Genomic DNA, 19,707 nt, shown 5'->3' on the forward strand with positions numbered 1-19,707 from the left:
ATCCGTGACACTCCCATGAGTTTCTGGACCTATTCAACATATGCCTCATGATACAAATCCAAGGGAATGCTGCGATTATAAATGCCATGCTGTAGAATCAAGTCACAACAGTATCTTCTATTAAGAATCTATACATTCAGTCTGTTTGTTTCCATTGCGTCACCTTGGTGGTTTTCGTTAATACAGGATCATCTTTACTTATGATGTCTGATGCCCACAGGCAGTCTGGACCTTGTCTGACTGACCATCCTGAGTAAAGGAGGAAGGGAGACATAAAACACTGGAAGTGTGGACTGCACAAGAAGGTAAACAGGACACTGCAAGCCACCAAGATGACAATGTCAACACAGCATTTAGTTTCGGTTGTGAAAATCACCTTCCCTCTCTGACGATCCAGTCCCTGGTGAGTCTGTCTCTCATCATATTTTTCTACACCCAGCAGTCAACAAACTAGTACTGTGACATGATACAAATTTTCTTGAAAGTGGTAAGTTGTTTGTTTGTTTGTTTTCTTCTTCCTAAGATAGTATCTCACACTATGCAGTCCTGGCTGTCTTGGAACTCACTAGGTAGACCCTGCTGTCCTTGAACTCACAGAGATCTGCCTGTCTCAGCCTCTGGAGTGTTGGGATTAAAGGTGTGTATCAGTGCATGGGGCATAATGAATTTTCTAAACATGAAAGTGCACAGTTCCATGTTGTAGCCAACAGCCCTGTCTGTAAATACCCAGAAGCTGACTCCTATCTTGAGACTAATTCTCCTGCTCTACACCCTGTGACAGCCAACCTATGTAACACATAACCTGTGCTAGGTCAGATACAAAAGGTAACATGTGTAGCCCAGACATCAGGTTTGTGCATCATTTTTCAGTCTTTTCCCAAAGGCTCTGAATATGTACGCCTTAAGTTTAATTTGGTCTTCATGCGCAGGGCTAGTTAGCACATTCACTGCGCTGTACACATCAGCTCAAAAATACATCATTTACACCTTTCGACTACAGCCCCTCGAAGACATTTCCATGCAGGAATATTCACATCTGATTTATGGAGCTACCTCAACAGCTGAGCAGCCAATCTTCCAGTGTAACTATAACACATAAGAACAACCTAACTGAAACATATAAATTCCGCATACACTTAAAAATATTATTGTCTGTAATTTAATATAACAGAATGTTTCTAAGCTTACAGCCTTGCATGCAGAAGCAATTTTTCAAGCATTAATACTTAAATGGGTCATAGATACCACATCTGTCATTCTGTCCTGAAGTCTATGAGGCAAAACCAAGACTATGCTGGCCCTATTGATTTTTCTAGCATTTGCTTTAATTTACTTAACCACTGAGAAATCTATCAGTACATAAAGGGCAACTGTCCATTACTGCTTCATTTGCAGACATTCCTTCCCCTCATTTTTGGTAAATATTTCCCTTCAATTGCTATGTGTTTACAGTGTAAAAATGAATTAGGAAAGTGCGCACACCTGTTTCTGTTCAGTAACGGCTGCACTGAGGTATATGTAACGCGCTTAAAGATAGAATAAATATCTAGACATTATTACATCTGTGTGCAAAGGGTGGTAAATTAGATCCTAATTACATTAACAGGGATTCTGCCTCCCAGCTTAAATTTTACATGAGCACTCTGCAAAGCTGCAAGGACTCTGCTGTGGTTTCTTTATGAGCTGGTGATTACAGCTACTTCCTATGCGGTCACTAAATATTCTGTTTACAAATAAATGAAGAAGCTTTGAGCCAACTTGCCAGGGTAATAATCTATTTTTTTTTCACTCCCCCTCCCTCTTCTTAACAAACTCTCTCTACACACGCATGGCAACAATCAGGAGCCCTGGCTTCATCTAATTACTCCATCACATAATTTCACAAATTGCCTTGTCACTAGGGAGCCAAGTGCAAAACACGCTCACAGTGGGATCTCGGGCAGCAGTTTTCCCTTTACTACTCATTCCTTGTTAAATTAAACACGGCAACACCAGTTGTATGAAAGAAGTCAGAAAGAATGCTTGCAAATAAGCCAGACATGCATAGCTCCCGTTTACTATCTCATCGAATATACGGCTGGCGTCTCAAACAAGAGGACCCGCTTGCCTGGCCCAGGGTTAATTCAGTGGAGCTGCTCCAATGCACCAAAAGGCCGAGAACAAACGGGCTCTTCCAGAGAGTAAACTCTAACATCCACCAGCAGAAACATGAACATCTAGGAAAAACATATGCTGTTCTCCAGCCCCTCCTATTCATTAGCCTTTCTGATATGTGAAATGTCTGGCCCTGATGGTCACAGGAGAAAGTGAGTTTGTAGTAGATGAATGGCGCTGAGTCCTTTGAAGGTATACACAGCACACTGTGTTTCTATTCTGGAGAGAAAGACAGAGCCAAATTCTGCTAATCTTTAAAAATTCTCAAAATCAAAGTTCATCAATCAAGTTCTCGCAGTACTAAGGTGTTTCTCTTTTAAGCGTTAATGCTGCGCATGTTTCTGAAACACATCAAGATAAATGCTCCTTCCTCACAGGACAGATGTGGGTGGAAGGCAGGAGTGTGCAGCCAATGCCATTACTAGAGGGAGTGAACCTGAGGTTACGCTCCTGGAAGCTGACATTTTTATATCAACAACTAAACACAGCCACTGGTAATTAAAGGTATTGCTTTGTGACTCAGGAGCCAGCGGGGTCAGGTACCGTTTTCCATCACAAACCCGTCCTTTATGCATGTAGATTTGCCAGCATTATCTGCACAGGGAGAAGCAGACATTAACAGCAGCTGTCTCTCTGCTTTTACACTGAACATTCTATTCAGACAGACAGGTGGAGTAATTTAAAAGCCAATGCGGTGCAATTTCAATGTGACTAATGTCACTGTTGACTAAAATGCCACCATTACCACTGTTTATGGAAACATTACTAAAATTACATTTTATTCATAAGAATTTTAGGATTCTGGTTATTACTAGCTTTAAAATGATCAGCCCTCGGTGTCATACCCCCCAAGCAGCAGCTTAATTCTCTTGGGTTTGGCAGCCTTCTCTGCTAAGAAACGACAGTTGGATTGGAGGTTCAAGAGTAATCGAGGCTGTGTGTGCAGTTTCTTCTATCTCCATAAAGCAAATTAAAGGCATAGCTCTTTGGCGTCCTGATCATGTGTCAGGGGAAAAAAAAAAAAAGCCTTCAAGGAGCTGAATTCTATGTTAAAGGGTTAGTAAGGATTTGCATAAGGGAAGGTTCTTTGCCCTAAAACCACCCTCAGACATGGGTAGAAATGTACGTATCTCTAAAAGGAAAGATGCACAGTTATACTGTGTTTAAAACCTGAAATTCTAGCAGTCATAAATTATGAATATTGTTATAAACTATCAGTAGCTATAGACTTGTCTCCTCATCAGGGTAGTTATGTGTAGGAAACAATCAAGTAAAGAAAGGACCATCCATGACCCATAGTCATCAGGAACCATCTCACTGCACTGAGGAAATCTTGTGCCAAATCCCCTGACTCAAATTTCTTACATAAAAATACACTAATTAGCCAGATATGGGATGTTGTCATGATTACACCTTTGAATTCCCACAATGCAACAGTGCAGTTTGATTTGGCTTGAGTTTCAGAGGTAAGTTGGTGAAAATACATGGGAATTCAAGTCAGGGGATCCTGATCCAAGCTTAGTGAGTGGTCAGCTTCTGACCTGAGAAAAACCATCCCATCCACCTCATAGCTCTGTCTCAGAGTCCAGTGCACATGGAAGAGTGTACCACTACAAATCACCACAGAGATACAAATTAGATTTTATTCAAACCGTTGATCAATTTTTTTTCAGCTGCTTAAAAGATAAGATCATCCAATGCCAAAATAATCAATAAAGCAACACCATGAAGGGAAGAGACAAATTTTTAGGTGAAGTCAGTTTTATATATTCTTAGCATGTAACATTTGGAACACAAAAATCATTCCAAAAGATTTGTAAACTGGCCTGGAAATGATTTTTGTGATTTTTTTTTTCCCTTAGAACTAATGTTTACATAATGGATGACCTTCCTGGCCTCCAGACTTCCCTTGAACTTCCTAAGACACCAAATTCTCAGGGTCATTTTTGTCCTAGGACAATGGAAGTCTTGGGTGGTTCAGGGACTCTGGCAACAATACAATAACAGCTGACCCACTAAGATCCTAAGAACCAAACATCAGATTCCAGCACAAGAGTTAAGCTGGGATACATAGCCTCGCTCAATCTTTCTGAAGAGAAAATGCCAATGAGACACTCACATAGTTAGCAAAACTCTCTATCTGTTAATATTTATGTGCATCATTATTAATGGTCTGTCTTTAGGTAATACATTTTACATGTGAAGCCATGGCCACCACTGGGCAGCAATCGCTGCGTGAGGGAGTTTTAGTTGTATCTCCAGGAAGGAAGTGCTGAAGGGGCTTTGCAACGCTAAGCTCATGGGATAACTCCTTCAGCTCCCAAGGGCTCTCCACTCGCCTACAAGAAAGAGGAGTCCAAGTGTCCCAATCTGAGTTCTTCGGAACTCTTTCCCTGCTTTGTGGTTTGGGTAGAGGTTAAGGGATGAGGGAGGGTCATTGCTGTGGCCTTGACTTTTGGCTTTGTGTTTTTGAAAAGCTGAGGATTGAACCTAGGCCCTTATCTATGCTCAGCCAATTCCTTACCACTGAGATCCTTCCCCAGAAGCTGATTTTTTTTTTGGCGGGGGGGGGGGGGGGGGGGGGGGGGGGTTGGCCTAGCTGTGCAGCTCATGCAGGCTAGCCTGAAATTCTCTGTCCTCCTGACCAACCCTTCGACTACTGAGATTATAGGCATGAGCCAGCATCTCTGGCTCTGCCATGTCCTTGATACCCATCGATGAGACCAAGCCTAAGCCTCTGCACTCCGAGATGCCTGTGTCACTAGCAATCATTTTGGTGGAAAGCTAAGCAATCATTATCATTACTGAACAGGAACATCAATAAAATAAATTTTTGCAACCTCTCAGTCATTCTGTGTAACTCAAGTAAGCTTGGGTCATGATCAAGAGGGCTTGCGACCCAAGAAATAAGTCTTTATAATATGGTCTTCAGCAATTGGTCGCCTGCTGGCATGGGCTATATGAAGCTAATATTGGGTGTCAACTTCATGCACCTGGGAAGAGAAAATTTCAACTGAAGAACTGCATCCACCATGTTGGCCTATGGATATGTCTGTGGTATGTTCTTCATTGCTAGTTAACGTAGGATGGCCCAGCCCACTGTGGGAGGTACCAACCTTATGCAGACAGGCCTGAGCTGTATTAGAAAGATAACTAAGCATAAGCCTGCAACCAAGCCAGTATGTAGCACTCCTCCATAGCCTGCATTTCAGTTCCTGCTTTTAGCTTCCTGCCCTAACTTCCCTCTGTGAAGAGCTGGTGTTAGAATAGACATTCTTCTCCCCAAGTTTCTTTTGGGTTGTGGTATTTATTCACAGCAATAGATGTGAAAGGCTGACATAAACAGAAATGGAAAAAAAAAATTGACAACTTAACATGACTATTTTAGGGAGACTCAAAGAGGCAAAATGGGTCACTTTACCTCACTACGACTGGTAGAGATGACAAAGTTTTGAAAATTTGTCCTGCAGAAAAAAACACACATTCAAGTATATTATAGAAATAAATATGTATACACAGCCACACTCACACTTTAGTTAGAAAGACTGAAGTATGAAGATGATGTTTCCAGTTATGTCAAATGCAGGATTCTAATTCCATGACATATAGTTTTACTCCTCCCCAGACAACCTACCAAACCAACCTAAAGCAAAGCATAAAAATATTTTACCTTTCTAAAACAAAACCAATGGCTATTTCTCTTAGTCAAACCTCCATTCTTTAGGGTGCCAAGTGCCTTCCAGGAATCCTATCTTTTCTATTTGGTTGGTCAGTTTTTTTTTTTTTTTTTTAAGACAGGGTCTCCCTATGTAGCCCAGGATGGTTCATATTCTCCCATCAGCCAGACTGCCCTCGGGCATCCTGCTCCCACCTCTGGAGCACTGAAGTCTAGGATTATGGGTTCTGCTACCACTGCTGGCTTCTAGGACTCTCAGACCCTGAGAAAGTAAAGAGTCAGGTTTGTATAACACAGAATTCCTAAAGACTGAATTGAGTTAGTTTAGGGGGGCTGGGGTGGTGGGGTCGGGGAGGAGAAATAGATTCACACACGGCCATGAGGGTATCCCGATTTTAATCTAAAAAGTAAATTGAGAAGGAGCACCTGCATGCATATTCATTGACTGTGTTTGATATTTTTATCTTAGAAAAACGTGCCATCGTTAATTCGGATAAAAGGCAGCCATGCTGCTGGTGTGGACTTTGAAGTCTGAATGATGGCTAGAGTTCAGTCATGTGCATAGCCACAAGCAGCCTAATAACACGAGTTCACGTGGACACTTTTGATTTAAACTAAATCTTTATCTAATTAGCCCAATTAAGAGTACATCAGAGGGGTTGAGGGTGCGGCTCGGTGGTAGAGCACTTTCAGGCATGCGCAGGGCCATGGTTTGATTCCTAGAATCCAGCAAGAAACAGTGTATGCCAAGAAACCGAACATTATTTCTTTCCTTCTTAGCTTTGGAAGCAAAAGGAAACTTTAGAACTACTGCTAGCTGGGCCCTAGAAAATGTCCCACAAAGGCGGGACCAACCACTGGTGTGACATCAATGAACTGTCTCTGGTGATAAACATTCCACTCACAGCTGGAAACGCTCGTGGAACACCCTCCACCCTCCTGGTTGTGAGTCCTTGGGTACCTGTGTGAAGTTGGACTTTTGTTTTCACTTTTGATTGTTTTCCCTTTTCTGTCTCCTCATCAATGGACCGTGATTGCCCCAGGTCAAAGGTGCATAGCTAGGAGTGGGCAAGAAAGAACTTGCAAAGGGAAGAGATGGGGGAAGGCTGGGAGTGGGATCTGCCAGGTCACTAATGGCCTCTGGGGCAAGAACTTGAAGCCAGGCCTATGCTTCCCCTTTGATCTTCTAATTCACAGTGATCATTAGTATTAACTCCAATTCTTCTGGGTGAAGGACTCCAGCTGTAGCCTTTTCAGTTTACCTGACCTAAGAAAATCCATCACCCAGCCATTAGGATTTCAATAACTACCGAAGAAAAAAGAAAGCAGTTGCCCTAGAACCTGCTACACCCCCCCCCCATTCCATTTTCATAACTGAACAGGATTTCTATGATGCATCTCGCAGAATAAGTAGAGCATTCCTATCCCTCCGATAATTAAATAATCCATCCCATGTTCCTCCTGAGACAGATGATTCCCACTTGGATGAGACACGGTCAGGGGTTCTTATGTAATCAGAGTTGGGCTACGCTGCCCCTTACAGCAGTAGACAGCAGATGGTCTTTGTTGGCTGAGCCTGAACTACTGCCAGCATAGCCCAGCTCTGGTCAGAGGAAGGGTAAGTCCCAGGGGGCAAGGAGTGACCACAAAGCTACGCTTTCTGTGCTAAAAAGAGTTTTGTTTAAACTGTGGTCCATAACTATGTTGCCTACTTTTTGATCATTTCCCACTGGCGGGCCTGGAGGGAAGAGGATGTGCTCAGTCCTTGTACAACTTGATGTGCTGGGCTGGGTTGTATGTGTGTGTGGGGGGCTCCCTTTTTCTGAGGAATAGGGGAGGGGGAGGGAGACAAGGAAGGAGACAGGGTGGGGGACTGCAATTGGGATGGAAAGCTAATTAATTAATTAGTTAATGAATTCGTTACTGAATGCATTAAAAAACTGTGGTCCATGGACATCTGAAAGGAAATTCTCTCATCTCCTACTACTGGTACTTGAGTATCGCAATTTCATATCTGCAGATAATGCATGATTGCTCATATCTGTAACCCCAGCATTTAGGAGGATGAGGCAGGAGGATTGCTGCAAGTTGCAAAAAGAAAATTAAAATTCTGGGCTACAGGTATGGCTCAGTAGTAGAGGGGCTGGCTTAGCACAAGGCAAGGCCTTAGCTGTCAGCACTACACACAGACAGACAGGTACACACACACACACACACACACACACACACACACACACACACACACACACACACACAATTTAACTGCTATAACTATTAACTCCTTCCCTTGGCCAGGCACATGAGAATAAAAGTAGGCTGGGGTTGGTTTAGATAGCTCCCCTTGCTGCAGAGCTTTGCATTGCACTGAATGACATCTCAAGCAAGCTTTCACAAATACAGATGACCTGCCTGTCTGCCACCTAAAAACTGCCCTACTTCTTACAGAACAGGTAAGGCAGGCTAAGATTTTTCACTGTTAAGAGCTAAAAACAATGTCACCAATAGCTCCCTGTGTGGACACTGACCTCTACTTCTGACCCCTCTCTTACCTTGGTCAACAGCATAAGCCATTGGGATATCAATTAGAACTCTCCCAGTGCAGTAATTAATTGCAGTGTTTAGAGAGCAATTCTTCCAGAACTGTTAGCAAGGCTATGACACCGAGATCATACGATGGACCTTGTTACCAAGATCAGAACCAGTGGACAACATCTGTCTCTTCAAGAGCGATCAATTCCCAGTCCAATTCCATTTTGTCCATGTGTAGAGTGGCAGACCCGCAGGGCACTTTTCATCTAATAGTGTTTCTATGGAAACACCATTCTCAACCTGGAAGAGTCTACAAGCCTTCATACTGACTGTATCAACATGAGAGGAAAGTTTTATAAATAGGATATTGAGGCATGAGTTTGTCCACACACATGTGAAAATATTTTCCAGGCTGGATGTTCACACGGACACACACGCGCGCGCGCGCACACACACACACACACACACACACACACACAAAGTAAAAAAAATAATAAAATAAAGAAATGAAGGAAACAAACACACATAGATTTGACTCAGAAACAACATTTGTAGAGCTTAACCCAAGAGGATTCTCATATCAAGAAGACTGGCTCCCCAGTTAAAGCCAAGTATTGAGCGTTGACTGCTCTCTCTGCCTGCACCTGCACCATAGACATCTTCACTCCTCCTGATTTTCAGTATTTCTGAATACTGAAATACACGGAGGCTCCAAGTGGGAAAACACAATCACTGCACTTCTAAATGAGACCCTCACTAACCACTTTCCTAGCTAGATTTATATATATATATATTTGGTTTTTTGTTTTTGTTTTGTTTTGTTTTGTTTTAGTTTTTCGAGACAGGGTTTCTCTGTGTAGCTTTGGCTGTCCAGGACCACTTTGTAGAACAGGCTGGCCTCGAATTCACATGATCCACCTGCCTCTGCCTCCTGAGTGCTGGGATTAAAGGTGTGCACCACCACCGCCCGGCTTAGATTATATTTTTTTTAAATGCAATATGATCAGGTAGGGAGACAAAAGAAGCAGCAAACCACCCTTGCTTTTCACCTGAAACACTGTATTTAGTTCCTTCCTTCCTTCTGGGATGACCCTGAACATATGTTTACAACACGACACAGTAAAGCATGTGGGATAGAAAACACACACAAGGGAACTCACAGTAGGCTGTCTACTGTGGAGATAAACGCCCAGGAGAAGGGGAAGAGCTTGTAATTGTGTGCAGTGGCTTGTCTTCAGGCAAACGCAAGCATCTCCATGAATAAATGCTTCTATCCCCTTCCCGCTTCTCTCTTATTAACCACCTAAATCATGTCAGTCATCCCGTCCTCTCACAGGGAATGGTTTCTTTTGAGGGACTTCCCCTAACTCCATAATCTCCAGAGTTGCAGACTCCTTTCTTCTGCTTTTGTTGTTTTCACTATACATGAATATGCACAGGTTCCATGGTGAGGACTGCAGACCCGAGGACCAGCCTTTAGTTCTCTGGGCGAGTCCTCAAAGGGGCAGCTGATAAAATCTACCTGTGGGTAACTGAATACCAAGAAGGCTTCCTTCTCCTGCAGCTGGCTGCAAAGCCCTTTCCACACCTTTGACACACAAATTCTTGAAAGCCTTTTCAACTTTTGAAACAGACTAAATTCAATAAAAGGATCCGTCCATTTATTTTAAAAGAAAGAAGAAGAAGAAAAACAAACAAACAAACAAACAAAATGAACGCTAGCAACTTACTTTCTACAAGGTATTCCAGGTTTCAGAATATGCTTTTTGGTAATTAAGAAAAATTCATTTACAATTTACTACTAAATGGTTTATATTGTTACTTTTTACTATCAGGTAGTTTCAGACTTTTGACTGTTCTTTTATCTGGAGTAAGATTTCAGAATGGAATTTTCAGATAAATTACATTAATCACATAGAATTATGGCAGTCATTTACAGTTTGTGACAGTTTCCTAAAGGAAGATTCAGTGTCCCCAGAGAGCTACTAGGACTTGAAGCAAAGTTAGCATAGGATCAGTACTAACAAGTAGGGCATTCTTTCAAATCTACTGGTTTTTTCCCCTAGAATTTATTGGAATCAGAACCCAACTGTAAATCTGCCTAAGTGTCCCAGACGATCCCTCTGGAAGGATAGAGAAAAAAAAAAAAAAAAAAAAAAAAAAAAAGAAAAGAAAGAAAGATAAAGAAAAAGAAAGAAGAAAGGAAATTGTCTTGTTCTTTTCATTACAGGGTGGGCAAGGTGCGGTGGGCTGGACGGGGGAAGGAAAGGGGTGAAAAAACCCCACACCCCTTAGCTTTACTTTCAGATGATGACATCAGAGCATCATTATCATCACCAATAGTTCTATATGAGCAGAAGGTACTGGGGTCAGGGTGCGAAGTTGCCGGTAGAAACAACAAGGCAGCTTCCACAGACATTCGCAGAAAGCCCAAGAAGCCTGGCGGGAGGACCTCCCTTCCAGAGCGGTGACACAGGCCAGTGACTGAGAGCAACCAAGCCAGGCCTCCAGAACTCTCACAGGCCGTGGGTAATTTCCATCACACTTGTCTCAGTAACACACAGTTCACACAAGCCTTGTGGTATAGGTAAAATCATGGCATTGGAGAGATCTTGGTGCCTGTTTGACTTTTATTTCTTTTAGACAGTATATCTCCCTGTGAGGTACTTCACAAGGGTACAGCCTGGGAAAACTGGCACTTGAGTAAAATAGCTTGCTCCTATCTCTCCTGATTCTGTCTGAACCAATATTTGATTTTTTTTTTTTTATTCAGGGACATCTCGGCATCGAGTCACCCCAAAGCTCCTTTCAGACTGAGAAGGAGCTGAGACTATTTCTTTTTTCCCTGTTAAGATAGGGGATGGCAGCAGTTGAGCTGTAAGTTCAGGGCCATCCTGATTTCACTGCTACTGCAGATGAGCTGGTTTGCTCTGAGGGATGAACTCAGCATTCTTGCATTGAGCATCTTTGACTGGCTGTGGCCTATCCTCTAAAAGGATGCTTTCATCATATGCCCTGGGTACCACAGTCCTCCCTTCTCTAGCTCAACCATGGTTGATAATCATCGGTCAGAAAGTTACCCAAGGCAGATCACAGAACATCACCTACATACAACAAATTTCGATAAGCAACGAAGCCAGGGTCAGATTTTAAGGGAATCAAATACCTTGTCAAAATCATGGTGCTTAAAACAAGTAGCTTCCAGGACTAGCCAGCTCATGAGCTTACTGTCTAGACCAGCGGTTCTCAACCTGTGGGTCATGACACCTTTCAGGATGGGGGGTGTCAAATAACCCTTTCACAGGGGTCACATGTCAGATCTCCTGCATATCATATATTTACATTATGATTTCTAACACTAGCAAAATTGCAGGTATGAAGTAGCAACAAAAATAATTCTATGGCTGGGCTCCCCCACAGCATGAGGAGCTGTATTGAAAAGGCCGCAGCGTCAGGGAGGCTGAGAGCCACTGGTTTAGACCGCGTTTAGAATCACCATGGGGAAAGAGAAAACTATTGTTTTTAGTTTTCGCTCACTTCTTCTGGTTGTGATTCCGTTCACCAGGGCTGGAGACTATGGATTGATTTGTATCCTTGAGTGTTATCCGAGGTCCAGCCCTTATCCAGAGTAGCAGAGTTAATGCTGCCCTCATGTATCACTGAGTGTGTCCCTTTTAAAACTTCTCTCTAGGACCACTCAGGAGGAGCATAACTTGAAAAGTCAGCCAAGGAGTGAAAGTCACCAGGCTCCAGGCTTTCATGTTTAGGGGAAAACCCTTTAAGAAAAGCCATTCAAATTTAAAATAGTAAGTCCATGGAAGCCAAAGTCACAAAATTTTAACCTCCATTCATCTATATGGCTCTATTTTAGCCTGCATCTATAATATTGAAAATCAACAATTTTACTGATTTTTTAAAATATATATATATTATTTTATCCATAAATTTTCATTTTGACTTCTTTATTAAATGTCATTAAATCCACATACACTTACAAAATATCCACCAAAATATTGTGATTGTAACTATTTTGAGCATGAAATTCATTCAGAACAATCACCAAACCAAACAAATCCCCTGTTGGCGTAAAGCCCCGAGTCTCCAGTTTCTCACATCTCCAGAATTCCTGCAGTGAAAAGAGCGGTACTCGCACACGAGCAATATAAACTGCTGCTTTGCTTGAAAAGTCCCAGGAGGCTGCACAGGAAGAGTTGCCCGTGTATTGCTGGTTTCCTTTACAGCTCTAAATGCAGGGACAACTTTCACCGGGGGCTCTGACTCACTGCACTGCTGTAATGGAAGGGTGCATTCAAACCACTGTACGGCAAATTACGTGATCATCTTTCCATCAAAATATAGTTACAGTTTGGGGGACCATTCATTATAATGGTACACTAAAGCGCCCATTCCGTTACCATCTACAGGGTGGGCTTTACTTTCTTTCTTTTTCTTTTTTTTTTGAAAACGTAGTAACTAGCTCTAAGTACTTCAGAGTCACTTTGAGAAGCAATATCATTAAAATACATACATAAAATCACATGTACACATGGATTCCCTTATAACTCATGAAAATTAACAAAACTCTAATAGTGAACTTCAAATGACGCTCCCGGCTTAAGATATGAGTCTAGGCAATCAGCGTTAACCCTTTCTCAAAAAACTGGGAACACAGTGATGTGTGAAGTGCAGAGGGATCATTTTTTTCTCTATCGAAACTGCTTCATTGTTCATATTTAGTTTACATATGTCATTTAGAATCCACTTACTGTTAGATGCTGGAACAGCCACGCCCTCATGATATTGGTGGCTACTTTGGGAAAGATGCCACGCTTTTTGTGACGCTTTTTGTCCTTATCAGGGTCATCATCGTCACCTGTGCTGGGGGAAGCTACACTGTTGTCCAAGCCATCACCTGCAAACATAGTGAATCAAATTTTGACTGATGCTGCCTTAACATACTTCATTCAAATAGAATGCCTTTGGATACAAACAAAATCAAAAAAACAAAACAAAACAAAACAAAACAAAAAGCAGTGACATGATTAGTAGGTTCTTTGGTACTTTTATTTCATTCTAAGACAAAGAGAAAGAACACCGTCTCAGTTGAAAAATAATCAAGCCTAAAAAAAAAAAAAAAAAAAAAAAAAAATCATCTTCCTAAGATCAATGCTGAAGGGAAAAGAAATGGAGGGTAATAGCCATCTCTTGAGTGGCTTTGTTACCATAGTACTTATTCCAATACATGTAACACCTCTGCTAGGGAGTTCAGTGTGGTGGCACTGTTAGTGGGGGTCTCTGCCTGCATATTTGAAGTCCATATAAAGTCATGGACGTCAGTGGGTGAGAAGATGCATTTACTACAGCGACTGCTGCCACAGGTGATCTGTCTTCAGACTGGCTGGAGTGGGAGTAGGATGGGGAAATCCAGGCTATCCATCACATAAGCAATTTGTCATGGAATGCTTCCAAGAAGAGAGAGAATTTTTCTTCGTGTAGCAAGAACATCAACTTCAGTAAGGGAAAACCCCTGACATGTTTTTAATTGGAAAATAATTGCTATTGAAATGAAAAAGCAAGGCTAGCGTCTGGGCAGTTTCTAAAATTTCTTCTCCACGTTTTGCGCACTGAGACATCACCTGGGAACACATTCCTAGAGCATCTTATTTTTCTACTGATATTTGTTACAAACACTTGAATTGTTTATTTTAGGAAATATTTCAGTTCTTTGACTCAACAAAACAATAATACAGCATTCCTTTAATGATGCTATATTTGACAAGATGAGGGGGGAAAAAGTGTTACACATATAATCCCAGAAACTAAAATAAGTCACAAGATCTAAATTAGAAATACATATATATTTTTTTTTTATCTTCGCAACAAAATCAACAGACCAATAACAGTGGACTGTGCTCTGACACGTCTCACCAGGGAGCTCCTGAGGCCCTCTGCCCTGCCTGTGGGTTTTAGAAATGGACTGACTGATCTGGACCCAGAGGGAGGAGCTCCAATCGCCAGGCTTAGAAACGTGGTAACAACTACACCTCAGGGCACACTCACCCCATTAAGTAAGTCATTGGGAACCTATGATCCAAAGAGCCTGACACTTTGGTATTACAGTTTGCCTGATGACCACCTATTGGAACTCACATCAGATCTTCTTACAGGACTTGACTTTCTTCTATCTCTTCTTTCTACTCTAGGTCTTGGGGGCAACAGGAATCTCTAGATTGATTTTGCTTGTTCAATCGCCTATAACAGTTATGCGCCAGTCTTCAAGTGTTCTCAACTGTTCTCTCAGGAAACCCACTCCTCGCCACCCTTGGAACTTAGGAAAAGTGGCCCCCCGGTGTTTTTCAGTTGTCTTGATGTGTCCTGAGATGAATGCTATCTCGTCAGCAGCAGATGGATTCTGACACTTTGTTAGAAGAGCTACACTACCCTGTGAGCTTTGGCAGAGCTTCTTACAATGTAAACCTCTATAGAGCATCTATCCTTTCCGTGCACTTAACATCTATATAGGCTGTGAACGTTTCCCAGGCTCATAGGCCGGGTCCTCTCTAGAAAAGGCCATGACGACCCCCAACCCCAAAGCCATCAGCCCCATCCAAACAAAAGAGGAAAGTTCTAATCTTCAAGGTCACATGGCTGGACATGCTGATGCCCACGTCCCTTGTGGAGCAGACACCCATACACCTAAGTCGACGCTGCCACACTTTATTGCTTTATTTGCATAACCAGGTATTTTATGAGAAATCCCTCTTGGATTTGCCTAATAAATTCTTTGAAAGTCCAGTATTTAAAGAAGCTTCCACTACAGAGAAGCAATTCACCACATAAAACAACAATTCATTAAAGGAACATGAGAAAAGAAAACAACTCCACAGCGTCTAGATCTGCGATGGTTAGTCCACTGCCGGTATGCAGAGGGCGGCCGAGGAAAAGAAGCATATGACCCGGCACCAAATGATTGAAAATGAAAAGCTTCTAACCGAACAACACTGTGTGGCCCACCTCCCCACGATAGGTTTCCACCTTCATAAAAATAGCCTTTTTATCCATCTCAAACCCCTTCAGATTAATTTAGCGAGCAACGCCTGGTGCCTGCCTAGAAGAGGATTCATTGATAATTTATGGAAATATCTACCATAATCCAGTGGAGATGACTTTTTTTCCAGCTTTGTGCATTAATAGATAATCAAGACCTTAAAGCAGCCTTAGCTGCCCATTACCTCCGGCAAAAGAAGCCCTGAAAGCACGCCTTCAGGGCACCTGAATTATATACTCCATTAGGAGGGGGATCCTTTCTGCATTCCGTGTGTAACACTCCCCAGAACCTTTCCTGTTTATTTCTGCTGTATGAAAGCAGAAGCATTAAGAACAGGAATTTTTAAGTGAAGACTTATGTAGATACAATGGAGAGGCCTTTCAGGCGGGAGCCAGATCGCCCCCGTTAGTCCCTGGCAGTGACCTCTCTTGAATAAAAGGGTTCTGTTACATCATTAGCTCAAGCCAAAAACAGCCCTGGCTTAATGCACAGTTTGTTCTTCCTACTGTTTTTAGGCAAATACAGCTACTTTGCTCCCATCTGGGAGGGAAATTACACTGCTGGGTTGTAATCTAAGACAAGATTTTCATTGGAAGCAAATGCTTTCAATCCAGTGTAAATACTAGTGCATGTTCAGAGAGCCTAAAACAATAAACCTCGCTCCCTTCCAACACGGTTAGGGAAATGGAGAAGATGAGGGCCGAGAGGAGCATAATAAAACAGGGTATTCTAAAAGCAAACACTTTCATAGATTTTAATAAATTGTTTAACCTCTTCCACTTTCTAAAATTGAAAATTGATCTCACAGCGTCTCGACCTCAGAGGAGAGTCTAAATGGTCAATTGTACCTTTAGCATTTCAATTCACTCTGCAATTTGATACAGTCACCTCAATGTGGTCTCCAGAGGATTTATTTCCTCTATTTATTTATTTATTTTATATATATATATATATATATTTTTTTTTTTTTTTTTATTTTTAAGATCACTACACAAACTTGGAGAACCACGGCCGAGCACACCGGCAGCAGGCAGAGGCTCTGAAGCCCATTTGTAAAATGTCAGCAGCGACTTCATTGCCGGTGCTGACTTCTCCCGCCGCCAAATGAAGGCAAACTGAAAAGGTGGAAATAATCATAAAAATGATGCTACTCCATAAACAAGCTTACGGCCTCATTAGGGTAGCAGTGGGCTCCAGTGGGTGATTTATGCCCGTTTTGCTGATGCTATGGGGAAATGCCACGGGGCGACTTTAGCCAACCGCTAATGGTTTCTGACAGCTTCTTAGCAACTAGTGCAAGCAACGTTGTGGCGTTTGCTAGTGACAGAAACCGAAAATGTCATATTATCTGCCCATGTGTCATGAAGTCCGTGTGGCAATTAACTAGTAGGCCAGTGACTGTGGGGCCAGAGGCTCCTGAAAATGGCCCTTGGCTATTGCAGAGGCTGCCTGTGTGCACACTGCTGCATGCATGCAATATTCTAATGCCGAAACCCACTCCCTGCAACTTCCCACGTTCTGATGTGAGCAGAGCAGGCCACTCGTACTCCTTTCTCTCCCTCACCTATGTGGTTCTCTGGGCACAGGTTCTGACACTCTCTGAAGACTCTAGAGGATTCTGCCTTGCAATGAGTAATTGGTGGTTCCTGGCTCTGTGCTTTTGGACACTGGATTCTAAGGTGCGAGAGCTACTTTTTCTGCTCTCCCACAAATTAATCTAAAACGATTGAAGATCACTGAAGCAGACTCATTGCCTGTCAGACTACAAGAAGTAAAGGGACTCGGCACCACAAAAAGATACTAGTCCACCAACACGGAGCTTCTAACAAGAATGGGGGGGGAGGTGAGGATGGGGGTGGGGTAGGGGGTTGGGCTGACTCTCTTGGCCACACTTAGCCCTTTCCAAGCTATCAACACCATGCACTATATGTCAAACTGTCAAACCTTTCAGCTTGGGCCATTTGCCCTTTCAAATAATATTTAAGGATTGTTTTGACAAAATTTTATAGACCACGGTCTAGTGAAAGAGGCCAACCAACAAAGAAAGGAATTTGCACAACGATTGAATCTGCCATGGATAATCTCTGGTGAGACCTGGGCCTGTCCCTGTGGCATGAGGCAGGTGACCAGTGGCAACTCCCAGGCTGCCAGACAGCTCACGTTTCAACCACATTCAACTGAAACATGCCAAGGCATTTAGACTCAGCTATCTCCCGCCTTATTGTTTTCAGACCATTCAATATGTCAGACTGACCACAGCAGCAGGGATTCCTCTACAGGCAGGTTCAAGCTCTGTTCCCATTTTTTTTTTTTTAACCCTAAAAAGAACCTAAGATTTACATCACAACTGATGGGAAATTCTGCCTGTCAGTGGGCCTTAAAGTGAAAATAAAGTGGGTTGTGTATTGTAGGGCCTCTGTGTCATGGAGGCAAAACTCCTAATTAAGGAAGTGAACTTTCAACTGCCAGAGCAAATGAAAGCAGGAGGTTGAGACCCTCTTGTTTTGCTGGAAGTTATCTGACAATCATAGGTTTGAGAACATTTTCATTTACAATCTTGTATAGAGATTCCACAGTTTGGGGTCATATCCTATTTCTGACCTTTACTTTGTTTCTCATGCAACGTTTAGGAATAGCAGTGTCTTGTCCTCAGATGTGCCTGGAATCAATACCTTTAGTCATTGTGGCTTGCAACCTTGGGAAAATTCTATTTTGCCCTGAAAATGGTCTAGATGATCATTTCAAAGCCAATGGAAGATGGATAAGTCTTCCTATCAGGAGGATTATTGTCATCTGTCATAACGGTAGACTGTAAGGTCTTTTTCTTTTTCTTTTCTTTTTGTTCTTCATTCTTTTCTTTTTCTTTTCTCTATTATTATTATTATTATTATTATTATTATTATTATTATTATTATTATTATTATTTTGGTTTTTTTGAGACAAGGTTTCTCTGTGTAGCCTTGGCTGTCCTGGACTCACTTGGTAAACCAGACTGGCCTCAAACTCAGAGGTCTGCCTGTCTCCACCTCCCAGCATGCTGGGAATACAAGCATGTGCCACCACACCTGACTAAGGTCTTTCTTTTCTCTTGTATCATCCACAGCAAATCTACAAGGGAAAATAAGGCCCCTCAGCATGCTGAATCCAGCCTTTCTGGTCACTGGTGCAAGTGCCCATTGACTTGGAAGGATGGGTTTCTTTGCAGTACTCTCAATGTCCTCAAAGCCCAGAAGAGTTAAGAAATATAAAAACTCACCCCAAACCCACTTGTCTAGATCCTGGGGTATCCATCTCCTCAAAAGTCAGGTAGAATAGTGCTTCTGTCTTGTGTTATGAGGATAAATGCAGAGGTCTACATACACCCCTCCAAATGCTTCGGAGACCTTCATGGGCTATGTTGTCTTCATTTTGAATGCACAAGAGAAGCCAGAATCACTTTTCTAAAGTACACATCTGGGAGAGGCACCTGGCATTTGCAGGTCTTCCATGGTGCCCCTTTGCCCTTAGGATGTAGGTCATAACTTTCAGCCTGGCATAGAGGGACTTTCACAGACTCCATGTGCTCAGGCACCCACCATGCGCCCGGTCCCGAGCTTGCAGAGTGTTTTGTGCACACGGCAGCTCTCAGCTCTTTGAGCTTCCCTGGGCTGATTCCTTCCCTGCAGTGGGATTCTCTTTCTTTTCTCAGCAATGCAGCAAGCCTCTTGTGGACCTTTAAGGCCATCTTCAACTGCTGCCTCCTACAAGAAGCATCTCCTGGATTCTAGTTTACTCATTGTCACTCCCACCCAACACTGGGTGTTTGGGTTTTGTTGTTGTTGTTGTTGTTGTTTTGATTTTCTTTTTCACACATCCATCTCTATACCCCCCAAAGCACCATACTATCCTAAGACCATCAACTTCTTGACATGTTCTTTTGACTTCATTACAACAGGGGCCAAGTCAACATCCATGTCTGTTTCTAGCCCAGTGTCATCACAGTGTGAAGAGAACAAGGTGTTTTGGTGACTGGTAAATATATATTTCCCCACTGTGCAGAGAAAGCAAGGCTTCAATTTCCACCTGTTACTTTTCCTTTCAAGACCATATATGAGGGAAACGCTTGGAAAACCCTCACTCATGAAATCTGATAATGCAGAATGCATAAAAGACATGCATTCTCTGAAATTAGTGTTCTCAGCATCAAACGCTCATCTTGTGCAAACAGCCGGGCAGTCACAGTGTCAGACGCTCAAGAATGCTGGCTGTGGCCCTCCTGAAGCAGGCCAGTGCTTCCTGCAATTGTCACTTAAAATGTCTT

General features: G+C 42.5%; 1 protein-coding gene across 4 annotated transcripts in view; it reads right to left on the bottom strand.

The window, feature by feature from the left end:
- The window catches only part of Meis1 (Meis homeobox 1), a 140,666-nt gene that overhangs the window by 47,987 nt on the left and 72,972 nt on the right, over positions 1-19,707 (bottom strand). For all 4 annotated transcript variants that reach the window (XM_051165140.1, XM_051165139.1, XM_051165142.1 and 1 more), the window contains exon 8: positions 13,126-13,271. In XM_051165140.1, the coding sequence (XP_051021097.1) occupies positions 13,126-13,271 (146 nt within the window). The remainder of the gene's footprint in view (positions 1-13,125; positions 13,272-19,707) is intronic.

Source organism: Acomys russatus, chromosome 22, assembly GCF_903995435.1.
Source record: "Acomys russatus chromosome 22, mAcoRus1.1, whole genome shotgun sequence".
Taxonomy (NCBI): domain Eukaryota; kingdom Metazoa; phylum Chordata; class Mammalia; order Rodentia; family Muridae; genus Acomys; species Acomys russatus.